The 26,828-nt window shown below is 38.1% G+C and overlaps 1 protein-coding gene across 1 annotated transcript; it reads left to right on the top strand.

Annotated features, from left to right (window-relative positions):
* The first annotated feature begins 1,062 nt into the window (after positions 1–1,062).
* LOC145728006 (muscle-specific protein 300 kDa-like) lies at positions 1,063–26,747 on the top strand. Its single transcript, XM_081977918.1, is given in 22 exon segments — positions 1,063–1,195; positions 4,447–4,620; positions 4,730–10,252; positions 10,509–12,653; positions 12,869–13,274; positions 13,277–13,684; positions 13,687–13,823; positions 17,131–17,278; positions 17,281–17,400; positions 17,403–17,431; positions 18,858–18,954; positions 18,957–19,114; positions 19,173–19,665; positions 19,668–19,982; positions 19,985–20,275; positions 20,278–22,143; positions 22,146–22,164; positions 22,272–22,310; positions 23,103–23,475; positions 23,817–24,221; positions 24,545–24,606; positions 25,622–26,747. Coding segments are annotated over 21 exon segments (13,380 nt in total). The 5' UTR covers positions 1,063–1,195; positions 4,447–4,506; the 3' UTR covers positions 25,854–26,747.
* The last annotated feature ends 81 nt before the right edge of the window (positions 26,748–26,828 follow it).

The raw sequence follows: 26,828 nt of genomic DNA, 5'->3' as shown, positions 1-26,828 counted from the left end.
TTGTTTAGTAGACATTATTCCCATTAAAACCGCTAATTGCAACCCCAGACACACCTAGTTGGCAGGTATTTATTCTAAATTCCTTCGGTTAACTTTGGATGATGAGTCACATATGAAAGAGTCACGATCCGATTTAGACAATTGGGTGCTTCTTTAAACATGCAGTATCATTAATTATTTCTATTTTTAACTAATTTATACGTAGGAGCTAAATAATCATTCGGTTGATAAAAACTGGGCTTAAAATTGTTTTTTGGCTCTACTTAATTTACTGGTTTTTGTGCCAAAAATTGTGGCAGCAATTTTGTGCATGCTTATTTCCTATAGATTGATGATTGGCGCCTTTTTTTATGAATTACATTCTAACAAATTGTTCAGAGTTGTGATTGGAATTGTTAATGGTTTGAACTGACCTTCAGCAGATCGTGACCTTATTCGCATTACATCATCAGGTTTAATATTCTTCATTAATCAAACTGTCTGGGGTCAATGTTAGCTTTAAACTAATCATTTGGAAACTATCAGTTTTGCTATTGTATCACAGTTTTTGGACTATAATACTTTTGTCATTTGTGAATTATTGTTTTTCATACGTTTTGAGTTTGGAGATTAAATAAATGTTAAATCATAATAAAAAATATTCTGGTGAGGTTTCAGAATTAAATTGTGTCTATTAAAAGCTCTGACTAAAGTTTGAAGTCGAGTTGTATAGTCGATTCTGTTGGATTAGTATGCTTCCTGTGAGCCAATGATATCATAAAACAACTTTTGGCCTAATCATTTTTTTCATCGTGCATTCGTGCACATGAATTTATGAAATTTTGTAACAAACTTAACTCTCCAGTTACAAACAGCCCTTAAGGGAAAACGAAGAGTTATTCAAATAATCTAATTATAAATTATTATTAATAATAATTTATAATTGTGTAATTATCCACTGACCTCTCTACAAGCGTCGTACGTAACAAACTATACATAGATCCGCTGTAGGATGAATAGCCAAACATTAGTGCAGCGATGTTCTCTCATTGAAAATTCAGATGGTACCGGTCGGTGAGACGCTAAAAACCGCAGTATAGTCGAATTTATCGCATAAGTTTATTTCGTGAGTTACTTAGAGACGAAAAATGTTTATTTGTTGAGGTTTATGCTGCTTTGTGCGCGTTTCTTCCAGATTTGATTGGATATTTTTAAGGTACATCTCATACTTTCCACAATATTTAATATAAACATTTTTTTACTAATTTAATTTAAAAATTGTATCATCCGTGGTATTTTGCTTGAATTGCTTTTGGCAAACAGTTCTATGGTAATGCTTGTTTAACCATTATGTTACTCATAAATCACACAACTGAAATGCAAAGTTTTATAATTTTTCATCCAGTAAGGTTGTACTATGAAACAACAAAATGAATCCATAAATTGTAATGACTTTCCTGTGAGAAGATTTAAAAATACCCCACTGTATATTTAAGATATTGCTGAACCAGGCTAAAGTTAGATTCATAATTCAAATTTTTACAATTTTAACTAATGATGGGCGTAAATTTACCCTACCGGTAGTAGGTAAAGTAAAATTCAGTGTGACAGGAAAATTTACCAATTTTACTAGTAAATTTATGGTTCTAATAATTGAAATTTGCTTGAAAGATATCATTTTCCTGTCATGGCAGGTCATTGAAGTAATTTTCGGTCAATATTGTCAAAATAAAATCTTGTAGTTTTGAATTTGACAGTTTGACATTAGTCACAGATATCACGTGATTTTTGGAGGATAATTTAGCTAGGCAGTCACTGTCATAAATCTCAGAAACACGTTTTGTATCAAATACTGCAAGAAAACTTTTCTAAACCCTAATTTTTGCAACTAATGAGCTCAGTTGGACAGTCAGAGACAAAATTGCTTGTCAAACCCACTTGGAGTGAGACAATGACTGTTTTAAGCACATTTTTGGAATCCTCATTAAATTTCCTATCCAACAACATGAAAAAAACACTGCAAAATTTGGTACAGTCAGGGAGAAAAGCGGAGTCAAAGCTTGAACTGTCAAAAACACAGTTGGAAAGAACAGTCAGGGACAAAATCACCTATAAAACCGACTTTGAGTGAAAAAATGACTGTTTTAAGCACATTTTTAGAATCCTCATTAAAATTCCTATCCAACGACATGAAAAAACACTGCAAAATTTGGTACAGTCAGGGAGAAAAGCGGAGTCAAAGCTTGAACTGTCAAAAATACAGTTGGAAAGAACAGTCAGGGACAAAATCGCCTATAAAACCGACTTGGAGTGAAAAAATGACTGTTTTAAGCACATTTTTAGAATCCTCATTAAAATTCCTATCCAACGACATGAAAAAACACTGCAAAATTTGGTACAGTCAGGGAGAAAAGCGGAGTCAAAGCTTAAACTGTCAAAAACTCAGTTGGAAAGAACAGTCAGGGACAAAATCGCCTATAAAACCGACTTTGAGTGAAAAAATGACTGTTTTAAGCACATTTTTAGAATCCTCATTAAAATTCCTATCCAACGACATGAAAAAACACTGCAAAATTTGGTACAGTCAGGGAGAAAAGCGGAGTCAAAGCTTAAACTGTCAAAAACTCAGTTGGAAAGAACAGTCAGGGACAAAATCGCCTATAAAACCGACTTTGAGTGAAAAAATGACTGTTTTAAGCACATTTTTAGAATCCTCATTAAAATTCCTATCCAACGACATGAAAAAACACTGCAAAATTTGGTACAGTCAGGGAGAAAAGCGGAGTCAAAGCTTAAACTGTCAAAAACTCAGTTGGAAAGAACAGTCAGGGACAAAATCGCCTATAAAACCGACTTTGAGTGAAAAAATGACTGTTTTAAGCACATTTTTAGAATCCTCATTAAAATTCCTATCCAACGACATGAAAAAACACTGCAAAATTTGGTACAGTCAGGGAGAAAAGCGGAGTCAAAGCTTGAACTGTCAAAAACACAGTTGGAAAGAACAGTCAGGGACAAAATCGCCTATAAAACCGACTTGGAGTGAAAAAATTACTGTTTTAAGCACATTTTTGAAATCGTTATTAAATTTCTTATCCAACAACATGAAAAAACACTGCAAAATTTGGTACAGTCAGGGAGAAAAGCGGAGTCCAAGCTTGAACTGTCAAAAACACAGTTGGAAAGAACAGTCTGGGACAAAATCGCCTATAAAACCGACTTGGAGTGAAAAAATGACTGTTTTAAGCGCATTTTTGGAATCCTCATTAAATTTCCTCTCCAACAACATGAAAAAACACTGCAAAATTTGGTACAGTCAGGGAGAAAAGCGGAGTCAAAGCTTAAACTGTCAAAAACACAGTTGGAAAGAACAGTCAGGGACAAAATCGCCCGTAAAACCGACTTGGAGTAAAAAATTGACTGTTTTAAGCACATTTTTGGAATCCTCATTAAAATTCCTATCCAACAACATGAAAAAACACTGCAAAATTTGGTACAGTCAGGGAGAAAAGCGGAGTCAAAGCTTGAACTGTCAAAAACACAGTTGGAGAGAACAGTCAGGGACAAAATCGCCTGTAAAACCGACTTGGAGTGAAAAAATGACTGTTTTAAGCACATTTTTCGAATCCTCATTAAAATTCCTATCTAGTAACCTGAAAAAAAAAACTACAAGGTTACAGTCAGAGAGAAAAGCGGTGTCAAAATTTGAACTGCCAGAAACCAAAATCGGGCATTATTCACTACCAGTGTATGAAAATAATACTTACTAATACTAACAATAAAATTCATGTCAAATAACTGAAATAACTTTGTGAAGATTAGAAATCCGTCTACTCTGAAAATGTATTAAGTTCTTTACTTAAATTATATAATTAATAATATTTTTTAGTGAATTAAGCATTTGTTCTCTTGTTATTAGTTATTTGGCATATATTATATATTTATACATATAAACCTTTGCAGAATAGTGAACAATCCCAGATTCACTTGATGCTATCAAAAATTTACAGAGTGAAACACAAATTACATAATTTGTGTAATAATAACGATTTTTACAGATTTCAAAAACAGCCATTTATCTGGTTCATTGAAGCAATTCGAATCTGAATCTATCTTCAGCCTGGTCGCTTTTAATCATCTATAAGAATATCAAAAAAACTAGAACCTTATTATTTAAGCAGATGATACCATATTATTATCTATGCGAAAAAACAAACAAATATAAAATAACGTAACAATTTTTGTCATATGATGACTCAAATCTTTGAAAAAGAAGAAGTTTTATGAGAAAATTATCAAATAAAATAGTTGACTTAATTAGTCTTAAAAAACCTTATCGGAGACTCAAAAACTTTCTAAAAGAGACGTTTCTTTTGAAATACCTTTAGTTTATCTCTAAAACCTCACAAATGTTTACAACTTGAGTTGTTCTTGTGTTTAACCTTAATGAGACCTTTTTCTTTTCAGTACATCACAAGCGAATTAAAGAAACATGCCACAGAAGCCATACGCCTGGAAGGTCAGGTTATGGTACTGACTTCCGACCATGAAACCCGAGAATTGGCAGCTCATCTAGCAGGAATTAGAACCCGAATCGCCACGCTTCTGTCTCAAGCTGAAAACGGCAGAATTTTAGTTTCGGTACGTTAATTTTCTTTTCTTATATGGTTTAAGTTACCCGTTTTATACAATCAACATTTAGGTGTAGAATTACTGTTAGTGCAACTATTGCATGGTTCGTTTGTTTCAGAGCGCTCAGGACGCTCGAATTAAAAAGCAGCTAGAGTTCGAACAGTATCAAATCATTCTCACTGAAATTGAAATCTGGATCAAAACTACCGTAGAAACCATCCAGACTTTTGTTTTACCTACCACCGAGGAGGAGATTCACTCTTACATAACCAGATACAACCTGCTCAAGCAAGAACTATCAGACAAAGAACACACTTTGTCTGAGTTAACTCATAAACTTGAGGAATTCAAAAAATACCCAGATCTTGAACAGCTGGTTGTAACTCTACTAACCCAGCTCGAAACTTTAACATTTATATTTGAAGAACAGAAAACTCTGATTGTTCAAAACGTAGAAACTTTACAAACCGAACTGGTTCGGTTAGAAGAAGTGAAACTTAAGTCAGTAACTCCAGACTTGTCTCTGGAAGCCACCTTAGATTCAACGTCTATGCCCATAGAGGAACCCGAACCACAAGCTCAAAACCTTGTGCAAGAGGTCATCACTGCAGAAAAAGCCACTCAGCCTTTAGCTGAAAGTGAAACCCAAACTGGCCGTAGTCTTTCATCACCTGATCGAGTTATTGATGAGGAACCAGTCACCAAAGACATTGCTGTATCCTACAACCAACCCATCGACGTAGAAATACAGACCCAATTCTCTGACACTTCTTCAGAGCTAGTGCCAGCTCATAGAGAAACAATTAGTATTGTGAAACACACTTCAGGAGATCACGACACTATTGAAATAGCAACCAGACCAATGGCAGATCCAGAGCCAATTATTGAAGAACCTGATGATCTTCTGATAGAAGCCAACTACACTGGAAGACCTCAGTCTGAAACCAGAGTAGCTGAGCTGAACATCACTAGTGCACAGCCTAATCAACCATTTGAAACCGTTTTTGTAGAGCCCGATGAAACCACCACTGAAGTAATAGTAGATCCAGACGGTACAAAGAGAATAATAGTTAAAAAACTGCATCGAACTGTAGTCAGACAGCAACAATCAGTCAGGCAGCAGCAATTAACCACCTTGCAGACTGTAACAGATGGTAGTGGCCCACCGGTTACTCAATCATTTTCACAGTTAACTCTAGAAGGTCAGGAAAGCAGCACGTCTATAGCCACTGGAGATGGCAGAAAGGAAACCATAACCACTCAGCAATACGGTGGAAAAGTCGTAACTGGTGTACCAGGCGGAGAAGTAGACGTAAAAGAATTCAAATCAGAGCCCGAAGTGCACTATTCTGTAGTAGAAGGTGGACCTAAACCAGCTCCAATCAACATCCAAGACTTAAAACTTCATCAAGGGGATGTAGCTTTAGTTGACAACGAACAGAACCAACTAGTGCCTCTAGAACAAAGCGGTAGTCAAATTCAAACGTCCAGTTCTAGCGTCAGGGCTGTAGTGCAACAAGTCACCAGAAGGATCATTCGTAAAACCCGAAGAATTGTCAGAAAAATCGTCATTATTGACGGTAAAGAACACGTGACAGAGGAAGTGATTGAAGAACCTGAGGAAGTCGAAGTGACCGAAGAAGGTATTCCGAGAGTCAGCATTAACGTTACCAGAACTGAAAATGGTCAGGTTGTACAAGAACAGCATGTTGGTCAGCCTGATTTACACGAAGTGATAAACCTGAAACCTGATGAAGGCACAGTCAAACCAGAAAGTCCCTCAGCTCCTCCAAGGAGCACTAAAAAGCCAAAAAAGACTAAAAAAGCCAAATCAACTTCAGATTCTCCGTCAGAGAAAGATGAAGCAGCTGAGTCCTCAAGGTACGTCACTGAACAATCCTTAGCACCAGAGCATGAAACGTTGACTATCACTGACCCTATAACTGTAGTTACCTCCCCTATCAGCGATTTTATCGAACAAGAGAAAGCTTCCACTAGTAGTACAGTAATTGAGGAAGCACCTACTCCTGAAAAAGCACCCAAACGTAAAAAGAAGAAGTCAAAGGGCAAAGCTCCAAGTGACGAGCCGTCTGTAACTTTAACCACCGATAAAGTAACCGTTTCCGTTTTAAATCAAACAGATGTCGCCAGCCAACCTGAGGCAAGTGAAAAGACACCAGAACAGATCAATCCAACTGCACCACCATTTGAAGAAGTAGTAGAAACGTATTTACAGCAAGAAATGAATAATGCGGCTCTGCATGATTTTATCCTTGGGGAGCGTTTACATGATCCTCAATCCGTAGTCACAACTGAAGCTGCTAGTGATATAGAAACTAGTAAATTGACTGATCAAGTAGTAACACTTTCAATTCAAGACCCTCAAACTGTACCATCAGCACCTGTTGATGTGTCGGATTTTCTCGCGGCCGAGCGTCAAAGCGTGGAACATAGTCCAGACCAAAACACTTTAAAGCAACCTCAAACAGTCCAAATCGATCTCTCCTTGGTAGATAAAAATCTAGGCAACGCAACCTCAAAAGCTTCTATAAGCCTCACAGTTGAAGAAGCAACCAGCACTACAGCAGATGTGCTCTCTAAAGACATTAATGTCCAACTTCCTTCCGCCCCACCTCAAGAATCTGTCAGTGGTCCAATTGAACCCGAACAGCAAAGTGTGCATAAAGAAGAATCTAGTCCTAGTGACATAGATCACGGAGGCACAAAAGGTAAACGAAAAAAGAAATCGGGAAGTGAAAGCACCGTGGATGAAAGCAGAGACACATCTCTAGCTGAATCGACGGAAATTGTCATCCCCGAAGACTCGACTCCTTCAGAAGCCACACCAAAACCTTCCACTGAAGAGTTCCACCCTGAAGTGCTGGTAGAGGAGACCGAGTCAGCCAGTGAAACTGCAGAATATTCAGAACGGGACACTGGCTACGAGGCTGATAAAACATTAGACGAAAGCCTCCCCGATCCCCAAGGCGATAAACACCGAAGACGTAAAAAGAAACGCGGTCAAAAAGTCAAAGTAAAAGATTCAGAAGAGTCCAACGTACCCAAGTCTGTGTATGAAACCACACCTATTGGAGAATCTGAACCCGATGAAAACGCCAACGACATTGTCCAGCCAGCAAAAAAAGACAAAAAACGTAAGAAAGGGAAGAGGAAGTTGGAAGATTATGAGGGTGAAGTTGAGACCGAAGAAGTCGAAACCACTGAACCAGAACCTCAGCCTTGGAACGAAGCCTTGGAGATCACGCTTGCTTCTCCTAGTAACGAGTCATTACATACTTTATCCACAATATCAGAACCAGGTACAGTAAAAATTGTGGAAGAAGGTATTCCAAGCAGGCCTGCCAGTGAGTCACCTCATCCAATCGGAGCTGAAATTGTACATACAGTACCGGTTATTGAAGCTGTAATCACTCAAGAATCTACAGTTCAAACCACTACTGAGTATAAAGAACCTAGCATTTCAGAAACTACTACCAAATCTGAAGCAGTTACTACTGAGCTGGCCACAACACAAACATCTCCAGATGTCATTGCTGAAACTGTCGAAGTTGCAACAGAACCAGAATTAATAGAAAAAGCCGAAGCTGGAACAACAGTCCAGCCTGAAATTGACCACGCTTACACTCAAATCATAACTGAAGTAGCCGAGAACGTTACCCAAACATCCCCAAAACCCGATACACTACAAACTCAAACAACTTTAGAAACAACTGACACTGCAATCCAGACAATCACACCACCTCAAGTGGAATCAGTAGATGAAATTCTGCAAACTGTCACTCCAGAAAAACAAGGAGATGTTCCTCGTAGTGAAACTGCTATTCAAACTCTAGTAGTTGATAGTAAAGAAGATGCGGTGCAGACCCAAACCCCTGAACCTGTTTTAACTATAGAAATGGCATCCCAAGCTCAGCCTTCTGTAGTTGAGCTGTCTATGCAAACATCACCTTCACCACAAAAAATCACTGACGAGGTGCAAACTTCTCCTGTTCATTTTACAGCTCAAGTTATACCAGCATCAACGTCAGAAAGTGTAGCCCAGACCAGTCCCGTTAGTTTTGCAACTCAACCAGAACTACCACCAACACCTACAGCCACACCAACCAAAAGCAGCAGTGACGAGTACGAGGTTCAAGTGCAAGCTTCTGTTTTCCTTCCTCCAGATAGTTATGAAGCTGCTAGTGAATCAACAATAACTCCAGGAGATGAATCAACAAGTGAGGCTTCATCTGGAGAGTTTGACGTGGATGTTAACGTAGATGCTGGAAGCATAGGCAAACAGACCTTTAATCTTATAGAGGCTGAAAAATCGAGCAAGAAAAAGCGCAAGCGAAGAAAACATAAGAAGCAACCTGATACTGTAGAAGACGAAGAACAAAAAGAAAAATACTTGTTTTCCGTGTTTCATAGACAAGCTTCAGGTGTAGAAGTCCCTCAGTATAAAGCTACATTCTCCGACATTACTAGAGCTGGTCTAAGCTTCAGCGAACTAACCAGACAACCAGAAGTTGATGAAACTGAAGATATAGTTACACCACTACAAAATCAAAAAGTTGTTATTGAGGAGACTGGAATTGTTACTGAACCACTTGACAAACAAAAACCTTCTGAAGTTAAAGGAAGTTCGGTTACAATTGAAGAAATTACTGAGGTAGATCACAAATCTGTTACTACAGACAGTCCTACAGCTGATGTCCAATCATTGAAAGACGACATTCACCAGTTACCAGAACCCAGCGGAAGTCAAGTGGCTGAAGTGTTCTCCAAGGTGGTCACCGATATCGATCAAAAGAAAATTCGGCAGATCAAACTCCAAAAAGAACCCCTTTTGAAAACTGATAAACCTGAGAGCCCTAGTGACCAGACTTTGGAAGTTCAAGCTGATGTGCAGGTGTCAAAAACCGTCCCAGCTGGCATTGAAATTACCACCCAAGACACTTTCACTGTTACTGAAGATGACGGATTGAAATCCCAAACTGCTACGTTCACTGTGGACTCTATGCTGACCGAAACAGAACTGAAAGAGAAATTATTAGCTTCTGAGGAAGACTCTAAATCTCACATTACTACAACCGTAGACTTTTTAGTTAAAGAACAGGAACACCATGCTGCTACCAGTTCAACAGGAGACGAAATCCTGATCAACGACAAGCCAGTGAAAATTGAAGAACTTCCTCAACCAGCAACTATCCAAACAAAACAACCTGTTCAGACGGAGGTAGTTACTTTGTCTAAAGTGTCAACTGAAGAACATATCAAAGAAAAATCAGTAGAACCAGCACCATCAAAAACTATTTTGGCTGCTGAGATTGAAAAGGTGGTCGATTCTTCTCAAACTGTCACAGAAACTCCGCAATTGGATATCGTCACTGCCTTGTCGGAAGTTTCTAATGAAGAACTTGTCAAAAAGAAACCAGTAGCGCCTGATTCATCAAAAACTACTTTGACCACTGAAGTAACCATTTCCGGAGAAATTCCTCAGTTGGATGTCACTACTGCTTTACATAAAACTCCTCAATCAGAAAATTTGTCAACTGAAGTACTTATCAAAGAAGAATTAGTAGAACCAGCACCATCAAACGCTGCAACAGAAACTTCTCAGTTGCATATTGCTCCAGAAGTTTCAACTGAAGAATTTGTCGAAGAGAAGCCTGAGTTATCAAAAACTACTTTGACCACTGAAGTAACCATTTCCGGAGAAATTCCTCAGTTGGAAGTCACTACTGCTTTACATAAAACTCCTCCTCAATCAGAAAATTTGTCAACTGAAGTACTTATCAAAGAAGAATTAGTAGAACCAGCACCATCAACACTGCAACAGAACTTCTCAGTTGCATATCGCTCCAGAAGTTTTAACTGAAGAATTTGTCAAAGAGAAGCCTGAGTTAGCAAAAACTACTTTGGCCGCTGAAGTAACAAGTGAAGAGTTGGTTGTTTCTTCTCAGGTTGTCACTGATTTACCTGAAATTACAAAGAAGTCCCAAGTTGTTACTACTTCGTCAGAAGTTTCAATTGAAGAACCTATTAAAGAAAAACCGGTAGAAACAACACTTTTGCCTGCTGAAGAAACTATTGAACAGGTAGGCAAACTTCCCGAAATTGCGAAAGTAAGTAGTGAGGCTGATATACCTGAAGAAAAACCTTTACCATCTGAAGTAATCGATTCTTATGATACTACAAAAGAAATCTCTCAGCAGGAGGTTATTACTGCTTTGCCTGAAGTTACAGTTACAACTGAAGAACTTATCAAAGAGAAACCGCTGGCACCATCAAAATCTAAATTTGCTGCTGGAGTAACCATAGAAGAAGTAATCGATTCTCCTGCTGCTGCAGACTCAATTCTGCCAAACATAAGCGACTCCCCACCGACACCTCCAGAATATGCCGTTAGTACTTGGAAACCCACCGAAACTAGTGTTGCAACACAACCTGCAACTTTGAATGAACTCAACATTAGGTGGAATCAAACTCAATCTTTAGAGAGAATCAAGAATCTTCAGAACGCCAAAAGGACCACTCATTTGAGCAGTATACTGTACATTGCTACTTTAAACGAAGTTCTCATAGATCAAAGTATTGAACAGAGAAATAATGACGTGGAGCAAAATTTGTCTGTTCTTAGACAGGCTGTACAGAGGGGTGATGTCACTCAGATTCAACAGACCGTAATTATTACAGTGGAAACCATCACAACTTGGTTGGAAACTATTGAGTACAGAATTTACCAAAGTAAACAACAAACTGCAGATGGTCCTTCAAAAGAACGAGTGGAAGAGTTCAATAATTTGAAACAAGAAATTGCAATTATCGAAAATAAAGTGGATGATCTACAGCTGGTGTTGCAGCAAGCTGATCCCATCTACAGTGAAGAGGATAGGCAAAGAATGCACAGCTACATAGAGTCATTGCAGCAACAGGTTAGAATTATTGAAGATGTTACTGAAGAGAACGAGCAGTTGGCTTCTGGAGACTTAAAGCGCTGGAATGACTTTGTCAGTGACGTGGACGCCGTAACTAATCTAAATCACAAATTAAGACGACAATTAAGTGATATCAAAGAATCAGATCATGCCCCTCAGACTAAATTGAATGAGTTGGACGAGCTGGAGACTGAAAACAGAGCTATCATGGCTAAGTCTATTAATTTAATAGCCACAGCTAAATCTATTTTAAGAGACTTTCCAGGAAGGCAAGTGCCTACAGAAGTTTACAGTAATCACGAGCAAATCAAACAACTAGAACATTATATTAACGTGGAAAAAGAAAAGTCGCTGCAATTCCTTTCGCTAGCAGATGACTACGAGCAAACTCTGAAAGAATTCAGCCAAATTATTGAAATTGCAGAAGCGCTAGTGGAAAGTCCAATCCAAGTAAAGAACTTAGAACACCTGGAAGACGAAATGCAAAACCACCGCAAATTCTTCGTGAATCTCAGTCATTGCCGAGCAATTCTAGAATCTTTAGAAGAGAATCTGGACTCTGAAACCAGATCAATCCACTCTGGTTTACACCAAGACTTGTACGAACGCGCCAAACTCATTTTGGACAAATCAACTGGAAGATTCCAGCTAATGTCTTTAGCCGCTTCCAGATGGACGATTCTAGAACAAGGAACGCGTGAAGAAATGCGATGGCTCCAAGTGGCCCAACAAAGAATCCCGGACTTAAACAGCGTGACATCCTCAGACTACGATCGTTATATCGACTTACACCACTCTTTAGCTGCAGATATCGGTCATCACCACGCCAAACTAGAGCATCTTAACGAAGTAGCGCAGAAACTGCAAGAGTTGGTGGTTTGTTCCGGCCTGGAGCAAACCTACACAGAATCTCTAGAGATTATCACTAGACTGCACGAGGATGTTCAAAGTAATTTGACCAGATTGTTGTCGTTTGGAGACTCGTGGACTATGTACAACAGCTTGAGTGATAAAGTGGAAGCTTGGTTACGAGAGGCTCAGATTCAGCTGAAGAAGATGGAGATTCCTAGTGGACCTAGAGGACATATAAGACAGTTTTGGGTAAGTTGTATTATTTATTATAGTGGTTTTAACGGTAAGGGTGGTGGTGGGCCGGTTTTAACTTCTTAGATCATTTGTCATTTGAACTGGTATACCAGAAAGTATAGTTATTAACACCTTTTGCACAATGGTTGTTTCTTTGAACTATTCCAACCGTAACTAGTTCTTCTATTCTTTTTTGAGATGAGTTTAATATTGTCGTATTTTTTTAATAGGAACTGAAAGCCAAACATGAAGTAAACAACACCGCCAGACAAAACTCCTCAAAATACCTGGAGAAATCCCTGAAAATCGTCCCAATTTCGGATGAGATGTTGCAACGCAAATTCCACTCTGAACTTCAATCCGAATGGGTTAAAGTCTCCGACAGAATCAACGAACTGCACTCATCCATCATAGGTACCATTTCCGCTCCCGATGTCCCCGTCAATGAAAAACTTTCCCTCCTGGAGCAAGAATTGCAAGAACTGAAACAGGACGTGGACAGTTTGGGTGGAGTTATCAAAACCGAAGAAGAGCTCAGCTTGTACATTGAAAGGTTGCAAATTATGTCCGAACGTATCGATACCATTCAGAATGAACTGGGCAAATTGGGGTTGTTATCAACCACCGAGTCGGACAAGTGGGACATCTTTTGGCTTTATCCAAACGATTGGAAAGTTTCATATCTGAAGAACTAGAAGGTGGAGTTTTAGTGCGGGAACGCTTGCACAACATCCAAAACGGTTTGGGCCGAGTACGTAGAAAACACTTGGAGCTCGGAAAGATGTTAGATCAATGCGAGAATGCGGAAAAAATGGGCAGCGATGCTATTGAAAAGGCTGCGAATGAATGTTATGAGGTCGGGGAGGAGTTGGTGACCTTATGGCAAGATCTGATGAGCTGCAGACAATTGTTGCACACACTTCCGATGAGATTACGCGCTACTGTGTCTCCTGTTAAAGTGGAAAAAGAAATTTCTCAGCTGCAAGATGACCATACCAACCTGGAAAAACGTTGTGGCCAAATTTTGGCCCTTCTTCGAGGCAGGTTGACTTGTGGCAGCGATTCGAGAAGCAGCTTGAGCTAGTGCAACAGAGCGTCCAGGAGGCCGACTTTATGATGGAATTGCTCACTGTTCAAGGAACAGTGGACTATGAAAGATTGAGGAAGGCCACTGAGAGGCTAGAGGTGAGTCTATTTTCATAAATTATTAAGTAGTACAAAGTGCTTTGGCTGCCGGTTAGTGTGTTTATAAATAAAACGCTGTGAAAATAGGTCATAGTTATAAACAACAGTGCATTTTGATTTAGCAACAAAAAGTGGTTAAAATCGCATGCTCCGAGAACGGCGTGAGTGATTTTCAAGCGAAACGCCAGTGTCGATACAGACTGGCGACGTCCTGAACGTTTGCTACCGTTAGTCTTAAAAATGACGTTATCCCATTAATTTAAATAAAACCGTTTTAAATTAGTGATACAATGAGATTATTTAAAATTCTGACGAGCTAGTTCTGAAACCGTGTGCTAGCGAGAGTGTCGTTTATATTGGATAATTCCAAACATTATTTTACATTAGCCAAAGGTTCAAGGTGGGTTATACCTAAAAAACTTAGTGTATATTTTTGTGATTAAAAAACTTTTTTCAAATCCAATGAATTATTATTTTTAATGCACGTGCAATTTTAGTTCTTTTGTCTTATTCATTAAAACACATTTTTCTGTATCAGTAATGTTTTAATTACCAAGTCATATTTATACAAGATAATAGTAATCGTTTTACTAACTTACTGTGTTTACTTAATTAGTCAGTAATTTTCATATAAAAGATGAACAAAAAGGGTTTGGTAAAGTTTCTTTATTCTCTTAACACAATTGTTTAGGGTATAGTTTTTATGATAAAAAACAAGTACTTAGGTAATCAAAACTTGATTATTAATATATTATTGTTTTCTTAAGTTTCGTTATCGTTGAGTTATCTGAAATAATTGATTTTTCTGAAGAGACACTTGGCTAATAATTAATTTTGGAGATTTTGTTTTTTTTTTTAATATAATCAGGTAACTTAATTCTTGTCTCACCCTGTAATATTCTGAAGGTACAGAATTCTTGAACCAGTATAATCTTTGTACAGTGTCTTTTAACAACTTCTGCATATTATTATGTCGATATCTAAATAGTCTATTTTTTAATAATGTGGAATATCTGTCTTGTCATATCAGATTATTGACATTTTAAAATCTGAGTGATAACTGCTAAGACTATGTTGAGAAAGTTTTAAGGAGTGTGTAAAGTAAACTTGATTAAAAGTATTAAAATTGGATATAGGTATTTATAAATACACAAATGTGTTTTTTTCATTACGTTTTACTTTCTTGGGAGATAATAGGGTGACTACAAATGGCGAAACATATTTTAATGGATAGAAAGTTTTTAATTTCTATTTTTTTGTTGTTAGTTAACAAAGTGACTTTCTTTCTGTACAATTTAGATAAAATTCATTGTCTAAAAATTCTCAGTATATTCAAAAAATGAACAATATTCCAGAATTATCTTTGTAACAATCACTTTAGGTTTCAACCGACTATAATAGAAATTCCATATTTTTGTTATTGATAAACCCGCAACTTTCCTCTTGTCGTCTAGAGAATAAAAAGCTTGTAAAAGCATCCATATAGATGCCCGTCGACATGTGTTTATTTGAATCGGCGCTATTAATTCTAAATTTAGTAGATTCTCTTGAAATACACCACATTTCCTTTCTGTGAACTGTAAAACATTTAATTCAAAATGTCACTTAAAAAACTCTCATGATTTATGTTATACAGGGTGGTCCAGTTTTAAATGTCAATAATTCACCAATCCATAGCCAATTAAAAAATAAGTTGACATTCATTATAACATTTTCCTGAAAAGTGCTTCCTAAGGAAAATACAGTCCTTCAAATTTCTGTTTAAAAAATCGTTTTTTTTTGTCATCACTGTCAGACCGTTGGAGCAATATTGATCAAATTGGAACAAGCACTTTATTACACTTTATTACGGTCAAAGACCCAAAACTAACCTAACCCAACTTAAAAATTGTCTTGGAAACGGAAAATTCACTTAAGAAGTTTAAAAAATATTATTGTAGCTAGTTTTCAGACAACTAAAAGACTTCAGTTTTGAAAATTGAATTAGAAAAGATAAAAATTTCAGAAACTTAAAAATTGTGTTTGTAACCCAGTTTTCATGCAAATCGAGAGACTTTAATACTAAAAATTGACTTATAGATATAAAAACTACTTTTTCAAGAATTACGTTAAGTTACTACAACTTCATACATTTAAACCTTAAAAATTGACTTGAACACCAAAATGTGACTGAACTATGAAAAATGACATCAGAAGCTTAAAATTTGCATTTGAAGTAAGTTTTCATAATTTGAAGACAAATTTCAACATTTTAGTCTTGAAAATAGTCTTAGATGCAGGACATGACATTAGATTCATGAAAATTGTCTTGAAAACTAACTTTTCGTGCTTTTTACTTTGCTTTTCATTTTCTTCGAATTCTGGACTATTTTTAGTGCTTCAAAACTGCTTTCAGCTTGGAAAATCGAGTTTCAAGACTATCTTCACCAAGTTATTGACATAGCAAACTTAAAAAACAATTTTCATTCTTCATAGACTTAAAATGGCTTCGACTTCTAAACATTTCCAAAAGTCAAGTTTCTTCAGTAATAAAAGTAAAAAATTTTGGTACCAAATGCTACAATAATTGTCTTGAGAACTCATTTTTAGAAATAAAATAGTGCGAAAATTTAATTTACTTCTAGACTTGTTGTCCAGTCCAGAAAATTGAATTGTACACCAACTAAAGTCTTGAAAAATATACTTTGGATTCTCTTTAGTCCTAGTAAAGTCAGTTCTAGCATTAAAAGTCAACTTTATATTATTTTTAGTAGTAAAAAATGAGTTTCATGCACAATACAATCTTTGTCTTGATTTCCGGACTTTTTTAGTTCTTGAATGCCAGTTTCAGACACTCAACCAGGATGGCAGTTCGAGAAAGCGAATCATAAGACCATTCCTAGTAGTAAAAAAGGTTTTTAGGACTATTCAAGTACAAATTTGGACTTTCACAAGTCTTGGATGTTCAGTTTTAAAATATAAAACGATTTTTTTAAATTGAAATTTGGAGGACTGTATCTTCCTTAGGAAGAGAAATGACACAATGCAAGTCAACTTATTTTTTGATAGGCTATCAAATGGTGAATTATTGACACTTTAAAACTGGACCACCCTGTATAGAAGGCAGTGAAAATGCAGACTTTTAATGAAAGTTTCACTTATGGTCATGTAAATTAGTATTCACATAGAGCATACTAAACTAATTAAGGAGCTTTGGTAATAAATATGTCAGTGAACTGCATTTTGTTAAAGTATTGACACAGCCACATTTTGGCAATGAATAAAAGAAGATTTAAATATAATTAATTAATATCGAACAATATTTTAGGGCTTGTCAGGAGACCTGGTGTCGCGCGAAAACCTCGTCACCGAGCTACGCAACGCCGCAGAACCATTGACGGACTCTTGCACCCCGAAGTGTCAGCAAAATGTGGGCGCGGCTGTCGACGAAGCTGTCACCGCCTACCACACCACCTGCTCCATCTGAAGGAGCTGTGCACCAAGTACCATAACGCGGCCGAGCTGTGGAAACGTTACAAAGAGGCGAGCGATCTGGTCAAAGAATGGATTGAGAGCCCCATGGAATCTGTCGATGATCTGCCACAGAAGAAGCTATTGAAAAAGTCAGGGTAAGTTGTTTTTTGTCTTGTATGTACACGCTCCTTTCAGGGTTACTCCTCCCCCACGCCCTTTTAAGTCAATGTCACAGTTCATAAACACAACATTTGAACACAAAACACATGGTAAAATAAAGTTATACGAGTTTTTGAACTACTTTCTGTACTACCTTCTGTATCTCCTATGTAAATTTTTTAAAATCTGCATACAATTTATACCTGCCTAGACAGTTTTTATGAACCAATACTTTATCTTGACCTCATTTACTGGGGGTTTTTATTACCCTTGGTTTATGACTGTTTTGACCAGCATGGGTAGTACTTTAGTAGACCGTAATGCGTTCTCAAACATTGAGTCACTCTGTACTCTCTTCTATCAGTGTAAACAACACTGATTATTTTCTTTGCTATTTAAAATAACAGTCAGAACAAAATCCAGATTAAAAACCAGTCTTCGAATGTATTCAGATGGGTCTCTAATTCAGCTTCCTATCGATTATTTTTGCCCCCCGAAACGTACAACACGTGCTCTCATCAGTCTCACAGTTAGACAGTTTCAGCAGCATACAAAAGGGTGGCGTTTTGAAGGGACTAAAATAAACGGTTAAAAAAAATCTATTAAGTGCAGTGGTGAGAGTTTAACGGGCCGGTAAAGCACAAAGCGCAACGTGTCTAATATTTTCTCAAAAAACGGAGGGGAATTCGTAAGGATGAGGTCCCACTAGCCGCCTGGTTTCGACAGGAAAGTTAAAATTAGCAGACGTCCAAAAACATTTCCAGTGTTGTGCAAATCTTTATTAATAAACGCGAGTATTTTTGTGAATTTCCCGCTTTATATCACGAATGAGCGCCTTGCTATGTACTTCAGGTTTTACTTTATTTGTTTTGGTTCATAGTTGGGATAAACTTATGAAATGTGCACCCCGGAAGAGTTGAAGGTTCGTATATGTTCAGACTTAAATAGTTTCACACATTTTCTAGTGTTATATGAAGCAATTACAGTTTATAATAAGCATTTTACATATTTAGTTGTCAGTCCAAACATTTTGAAACCTTTTATTTTAGAATTTAGAAAAAGAAAAGTTTCATCAGTATGTCTATCCTTGAAAGCGCTACACACGCAAACGAGCATAATAAAAACAATTCCCAAAAGGAAATAACAATTACAAAGCTAATTTAGAGCATATGCTCACACTATTTGCGTGTAGCATTACTTAAATCTTTTGGAATCCCTCGTTTGATGACATTCCTTGCAATCAAATCTAACCGATTTTAACTCCGTTAATTTTACCGTTTAAACTTAACCTTGGCCTCAAGCCCTGTTTCCAATTAATCCTAATGGAAATTGAAACAACCAAACTTAATGTCCATTGACACGCGAGATTATTCCCTCGCTTTTGACTATACGCACTCGAAATGCATCAATCGAATTCTCCAGGTCTGCGAGGAAACTCTTTCGAATCACACCAGAAGATTAGAAGAATTGCACGAGCTAGTGTCCAGTATAGCAACTGCCGTCGGTCTGGACGCTAAAGCACTTTAGGAGGCGAGGTCGAGGCCTTAGGAAAACGCCTCGAAGATGTCCGAACTAGTTTGTCTACATTGGCTGACGTGGCCGAGGCCAAATCCAAAACTCGTGCTGAAACTGCTAATGAACTACTTGGAACTCGGCATTACTTAGATTCCGTACAGAAGGTAAGTCTCTAGTTCACCACCACCATAACATTCTTACAAAAAAAAAACAAATTAACAGAGCGTGGATGACATTCAAATCAGCGACTTGGATGCTGACACCGAAGAGAAACTTCAGGCCTTACGAGACCACTTGATAGCTCTCGGCAAGGCAGAAGGCCAAATCCAAAGAATCAAAGATCAAACTTTAGAAGTAACCACAGTAAAAACCGAAACGTCTGTGATAGAAATACTAGAGCTGTGGCAGCAAGTGTTTAGAGAAACCTTCCAACAATACCACCGGTTAAGTTCCCGACTCGTTAAAAACGAGGATGGGGCTGCCGCCCTTAGGCTATGGCAGGAGTATTTACTGAACGTCCAGCAGTTCTTGCAAGGAACCATCCCAGGTGATTACCAGAGCCTCTCAGAACACCAGCACCTGTGCCAGGTGCATCAAAACTTACTGACGACGCAACAAAACGTGCTGAAACCTAGTGACAGAAAAAGTAACCAATTGGCTAGCAGTCTAGTGGAATCCAGTGTCATGGAACAATTTAACACCTTAACCAATCTCCACACGAAACTCTCAGCAGTATCATTGACCGACACGGTGAAGTACAAAAGAGACTGCAGGCCTGGGAAAAATACCGCATGGACCAAAGCTATTTGCTCGAGTGGCTTAAAAACTTGGAAAAAGAACGCGAACAGATGCAGTTAAGATATCTCCATGTCAGACGCATTCCTAGTCTCACCAGTCGAATACAGTCGTTACTGGATAAAATACCTGAAGGAGAACAACAAGCCGCTAGTTTACAGGAACAACAAAATCTCCTTCTGCCATACTGCGATGACGCTTTAGCAACTTCAATTAGAATGGAACACGTAGCAATCAAACAAGAATCTCAAACCTACAAGCAGGACTGCAAACATGGAAACAATTTATAGACAGGATTTCCAATTTAGTTGTAAGCCACGAAGAACGAGTTCAAGCCACGCAAAAATTATTCGATGGAATTCAAGCCGTCATCAACGAATCTCAGACTCAAATTCCCACATCGCACGCACGCATTGCCAACCGTCTTGAACTCCTACAAAGAACCAGAGAACGATTGGCTTTTGCTGTTAAAGAACTGGAACAGTTGGGATTGTCGCAAGAACAACTGAAAGAATGCCTAAGTACATCAGATATAAAACTGTAAACCAGAGAATGTGGTTGTTGTGGCATCAACATGGTGATCTAGACCATCAACTGGCGACCATTTGTCACCAATTGGAGGAAAAATTGGGAATCAAAAGCATGTTTGAGACTCGACAAGCACGTTTCATAGCTTGGGCTACTGAACTGGAAACTCGTTTAGAGAAAGAAACTCGAGAAGCTTTGGCTTTAGACCCTAGAGAACTGTTACGCAAGTTGGAAGTTGAGTTACAAGCCGAAATGGCCTTGAAAAATCGAGAATATGAGTGGCTAGTTCGAGTCGGTACTGAGCTAGTGAACTGTTGTGGAGACGAATACGCTGACGTCACAGCCAAGCAAATAATCCAAGCTAAAACAGACGATGTGCAAGATAAATGGGAACGACTTGAAACTTTAGGAAAAAGTAAAGCCAACAAGATACAAGACATGATCGAAACCACATTACAACTGGAAGAACGAATAAGGAAGATACGGGCTTGGTTATCCCAAGTGGAGAACCAACTTGCCAAACCGTTGTCTTTTGAATCTACTTCCAAGGAAGTCCTCGACCGAAAACTCCAAGATCATGATAAATTGAGAAAGTCAATTGAACAAGAAAGTGGGGATATTGGAGAAGTACTTAATTTGTGTGAACTACTACTTAGTGATGAAGACATGCTGGAAGCCCACTTTTCCACCGAAAACTTAGCGAATGCAATACAAAACTTGGAGCGAAGATGGAAGAATGTATGCGGCCAGTCAGTGGACCGTAAGAAGAAACTAACGTTTGCCTGGAAGCTTCTTCAAGAAGTACTCAAATTGAGCACAGAACAAGAACAATGGCTCACGGATAGGGAAACCCGTCTAAAAGAATTAGATAAACCAACCTCCAAGTTAGACAGGTCACAAATAGAACAAGTAATTTACGAAGTAGAGTCGGAAATTAAGGACATTGAATCAAGACTACCGTCATTCCAAATTTTGGAACAAACCTACTCTAAGTTGGCTAGAACAAGCGGTACCGATCCGGAAAACATCCAAGAGCTAACATCCAGACCTCGTGCTGTAATCGTCAGGTGGCAGAATCTTCTACCAAAAGCCAACCGAATTCTCAAAGGATTGCAAAGTGAGCTAGCGCCTTTTAAAGAGTTTTCCTTGGCTTGCGAAAATAACTTAGCTATCTTAGCCGGAATTTTGGAGGAGCTATCAGAACTGCGTCACTTAGGAAAGTCAGACACCGATAACCGATTAGAAAATATACAACATCTAGAAAACGAACTAGCACAACAAATTCCACAACTGGAAAAAGCCGACCAGCTAGGTCTACAGATAATGAAAAAGAGTAGGCCAGAAGAAATTCCGAAAATTCAAGAACTCATTGATCAATATCAGTACGTGTACAAGGAAGTAACTGATTTGCTTCCAATTGCCAAGTCTGATATTATGGCCGAAATCAGAGAGCAACAGCTCCAAGAAGTAGACAAAAGTGTCCAAGTGGAGACACTCAAATTTGAACAAGACACTGCTGTTCAGGTCAACACTTTACCACCGCAACTGCAAAGAATGACGTCAATCAGAGCTAAAGACGCCTATTCAGTAGAACTGGACGCCGCAATAGGCGAATGCAAAACAAATCTCTCTGAACTCGAGGCTTTCGTTAATAAAGCAATACCCAAGCAAGGCTCTCCAGAATTACCAGCGAGCAGCAAGCAAATTGCAAAATTATCCGCCAAATGTCAAGCCAGCACCGAACTGATCAGGCATCTACACGATCTCCTGGTTAACGAATGTGACGCCACCAGCATGGAAGCAAACACCCAAGTAGTGGAAACCCTCATCGACGACTTTAAGGTGCTGCTGGTTCGAGCCAAGGAGAAAGAACAAAATTGAGGGAATTGAGGTGAGTAAAAGTATGGGGATGGCGATTTAGTAGTAGAGTGTGAATGTGACAGGGAGTGGCATAATAGTACTAACTGGTGTTTTTTTTTCTTTTTGCCTTCCACGCAGAACTACTGTCACCGATGCTTATAACTTGTTATGTCAACAGTAAGTAGTGATTTTTTCTTCTTTAATCCATTTTAACTTTACCAAAATAGCATGTAGTTTTATTGGAATGATTGCCAAAGGTGAAGGAGGTGGAGTGGAATGAATTTCAGATAATTACGCTGCTTTTAGTTTTTGGTCTGTAGGTGAAGGGGTTTTGCTCGTTTTTTAATTAAATATGTGACTTAATGATAATAAATGGTAAATATCTCAGAAACGTATACAGATAGGTAAAAGACATTACACATGAAATATGGCTAGAATTTGCCGTAATATCCAAAAAAAAAATTAATATACAAGGTATATACCTTCGATGGAGGAGAATACTACCTGCATCTTGAAAATATTTTAGATAAACAACTCCCATCGACTTGGTGGCTAGCCAAATATGCAGATTTTTCTTTATTGTACTTTTTCCATAATCGATTGATGCAGTTTCCAGAAGACCACCCTGTATAGGTAAAGTAATGTCACAAAGTAATTGTTCTAGTGGCCTATTGATTTTGACCTTAAGTCAAATGAAACTGAATCTACCAGAAAGTATTGACACAATGAACACAAAAGACCAAAGTGTCACGGACTTAACAATAAATCAACATCCGGCGAACCCCCAATATACAACAAATACAAGCAGATCCCCAGGTCACCGCATCTAATCCGGCACCTTCTTTGCCTCTGCACATTTCTATCACTAATAATAGCAGACATATTTTATTTTTATCTGTCGCCTATTTATAAACCTGGTTAAATTTGTATCCGCACTGAACTAAAGCCATTTTGGTTGTCGATCTGTAGCGAGGCGGGTCGTTTGCTTTGTCCGCTCTGCACCAAACGCAACTGGTCCCAACTGGACAACGATCTTTGGAGACTGGAAAAGTGGCTCAAATCCGCGGAGGGCACTCAAAAAACGTGGAAGTCACCGCCCGCCAACATCGAGCAGCTCGAGGACGTCATCCAAGAGCATCACGTCTTTCTTTTAGATCTGGACAGTCACAAGAGTATCATACGCTCCTTGAATATCGTGGGCACTCATCTTGCTGACCACACGGAAGATACAGCTCGTGCAGAGGAGTTAAGAGCCAGACTGGAAACCAATAACAAGCGGTGGGATAATATTTGTAGAGTTGCAGCTGGTTGGCAGGTGCAGTTGCAGAAAGCTCTCATGGATGTAAGTTTGTTATGTTTTATGTAATTTAGTGATTTTAACATATCAAAGAGTGACGTTTCAAGTTTCATTTTCACTAAGTGGAGTTGAAGTAAACTGGGTTTGTTGAATAACACAACGTCGACAGGTCTAGCGGTCATTCTGAAATTGGTAATGTAACACCTTCTTAACTATTGTTCTTCTAGCCCCTGAAGATGAGCTGCTTCTGCGCTCGAAACGTGTAGAGCATTTTATGGTTTAAAAGACCAAATAAATTTACTGTGGAGACGACTTTGTGTTATTCAACAATCCCAGAAACGATTTGATGTGTAAATTTGCTACAAGAACCAATGCAACTTTTTCAGAATCAACAATTCCACTCAATTTTGACCGAACTGTGTGGCTGGCTTGAGAAACACGAGCGAAAAATTAAATCCTCGGAACCCGTAGACCTGACCGCGCCTAAAGAAATAATCGAAGCGAAATTCCGCAGCTTTTTGGAACTTAGAGCGGAGCTGGAGCGTTGCGAGCCTCGGGTGTTGAGCCTGCAGGAGGCGGCCAACCAAGTGCTCCGCGAAGAAGACGCGCCCGAAGGTTCCAGTTTGGTGTGCCGGCGCCTCACCGAGCTGCGACTGAAGCTTCAGTCCCTGATAAGACTGACCGTTGTGTATACGTTGAAATTAGGAGCGGTGTTAGGTCGGGATCCTAACGACATAGGGGTGGCTATAGCGGCTAGCCACAGTTCTCCCTTACAAGCGCTCAGCTACGACGTAAGTTTGAACAGACGTTGTGTTATTTTGTAAAAAAACGTTACTCTCGTAGACATGTCTAGTTTGCGTTGTTTTCTTGTTACTGACTTAGCGATTTTTAGTATGTAGCGATTTGGTGTAGCTAAACTTTGAAGCGTGATATGTCTGTGCCATTACTTAAATGTTGCCTGTTTCTAAGACGTTTTCGTTCTAATATAGCGGTTACGACCTGTTTTGTAATCCGTTAAATGTAGATTTTTATTATTTGTTGAAGCACTAGTCGATCGTAATATTAAGTAAGCCTGTTGAGGAGCACTATTTTATATTTGTTTGCATTTGGACAGCTATCGGACCATCCTGATGGGGACCAGCCATCGACGACAGCCAACGGCAACTCCGCGCAAAAGTAAATATTTTTTTATTTATTATTTCATTTACTTACAGATTTTACTGCTCAATCTAAAACAAGTTTTATACACTTAAGTTGAGCAGTAAAATCAAACAGTCAGCTTCTTAACCACACCATTTGAAAGCATGCTACCACACCTACACAAAACCTGTTCACTTAACTTCATAGTTTTCTAACCAACTACACTTAAGTATAGAGCTATTAACCATAAAATTCCTTGGTCAGGTTGAGGACGTATAGAGTTGTTGAAAGGGAAGGGTTTTGTTATAACAGCATGTTGAATTTAAAAGAAATTTCAGGAAATTCACGTAAGTACTTGAAGAACCAGCCAGTTGGCATAATAGGTAGTGAGATAAGGAAGTTAACCTCCTCATCCCGCGAAGGAGACGATAGTAAACCAAACCCTAACGTAATAACAGTCTAAAAGATTGGGAAACATTAACGGATATAAGATCGATGTCTGTAGACAAATCTTCAAAAAGTCATTCTAAATAGCACATGGCAATGGTGTTTTAACAAATTACTCAGTGAAAGAATAACAGAACAAAGGCATTAACCGAAGTGGAAATTAGTAATCACCATGAATGTTCAAAATGGTCACGAAGATGATTATAGTGACCATAAATTGGTCATAGTAGAAGTGATGATGAGTAAAAGTGAAGAGTAGGGAAAAAATGAGTCACCACAAGCTGTCTAAATATATGTGGTACCAAACCTTGTACATAACAAAGCATTTGTCAAACTTATTAACCTGGTCCATAATAAAACACTTCAGCTTAATCCACCATATTAATTGAAATACCTAATTTGGGAAGTATAAGGTAATCTCATAAAAACTCCTTTAAAAAGAGTTAAAACTTGACGAGTATCATCATAAACTCCCCGACACTACTGGGTGATCAAAAGTACCACTAATTAACAGTCTTTCATAACAATTTAAACTCTCAATTCATTCATTATGGTAGTGTATAATATGAAAGTTATTTACTAGTTTGTTTTTTTTTTATTTCAGTGGTACTACAGATGACGTGGAAATCAATACGTCGGTCTTGAGGCGTGGATACCGCTTTTTGGGTAGAGTAGTAAGAGCCTCAATGCCCATCCAGGCCGTAATGCTTTTAATGCTGGGCGCCGCCTCACTGGTGCCCTATTCCGAGGACGACTACGTTTGTTCTCTAGTCAACTCAATAACCAATAGCCTGACACCCACTTTAAGATATAACGAGGGAAATCCCCCGATTTAAAACCGCACTAGCGTAAGGTTCCGAGATTCCATTCCATTACGTTTTTTTTTTGTTTAGTAATTTATTATTGTTTATTTGTACCGATGAGACTAGATTGAGATTGTTTCCTTTTGATTAGGTTGTTATACTTTTTTTACGGATATTGTAAATAGCGACTTGGCAGCTTGAAACACTGTGTTATTTGCCTAAAGTTTCTTAGCGAGCTACAAAATGTCGTATTGATAGCGTGTAGTTTTTATATAATGTAAATTTATCTGTATATTGGGAAGTACGCACACGGATATATTACGGACTTAATATATATTTTATACTGTTGATTTATGTGATGGTTGTGCAACTTAGAAACTGTTACGCGCAGTTTAACGAAATGAAAATATCGTGCAAGAGCGATCTCTCCACGTTCTTGCCGGTTAAGTAAAACAAATCACTCTCCAGATTTGTTTCTAAAAAAACATACAATTTAGTTAAGTTCACTCAGTGCAATAAACGACTAATGAAAATCCTCTCTCCAAACTTTCATTAAAGTTTATTCAGTTTACAACTCACTCTCCAAAGTTGTAAACTTGGGGTGTTTGTTGCAAAAATCTCCCGTTTTGTAACGAACCCCTGCGAGAAAGTTAACTGAATTGTGATGATAACTATATTGTTCTGTTGTTGCTTTTTTAAATATATTTTATATTATTATTCCTATTAGGTAGCTTTTTGTTTCAAGCTAAATTAACTCACTCTTTATACTAAAAACGCCAATAAATACTAACCCTGCCACTATTAAAGTGATGCGCATTCAATTGTTATTTTTATTTGTAAGTACTTAAAATTTGGATTGTTTTCTTAAGCCTATATATTGTATCGACTTAGTTATGTCTTTATTTATAATATATCATTTAAAAATTTTACGTTTGTTTTATTTTTTTTCTCCTACTCGGGGGTGGTGGTAAAGTTACTTTTCCGCATTGCAAGATTAATTTACAATAA

Source organism: Ips typographus, linkage group LG4 (genome assembly GCF_016097725.1).
Source record: "Ips typographus isolate SLU linkage group LG4, UJ_Ityp_2.0, whole genome shotgun sequence".
Classification (NCBI taxonomy): Eukaryota; Metazoa; Arthropoda; class Insecta; order Coleoptera; family Curculionidae; genus Ips; species Ips typographus.
The sequence above is the reverse complement of the archived record's forward strand: the minus strand, read 5'-3'. Positions and strand labels throughout refer to the sequence as shown.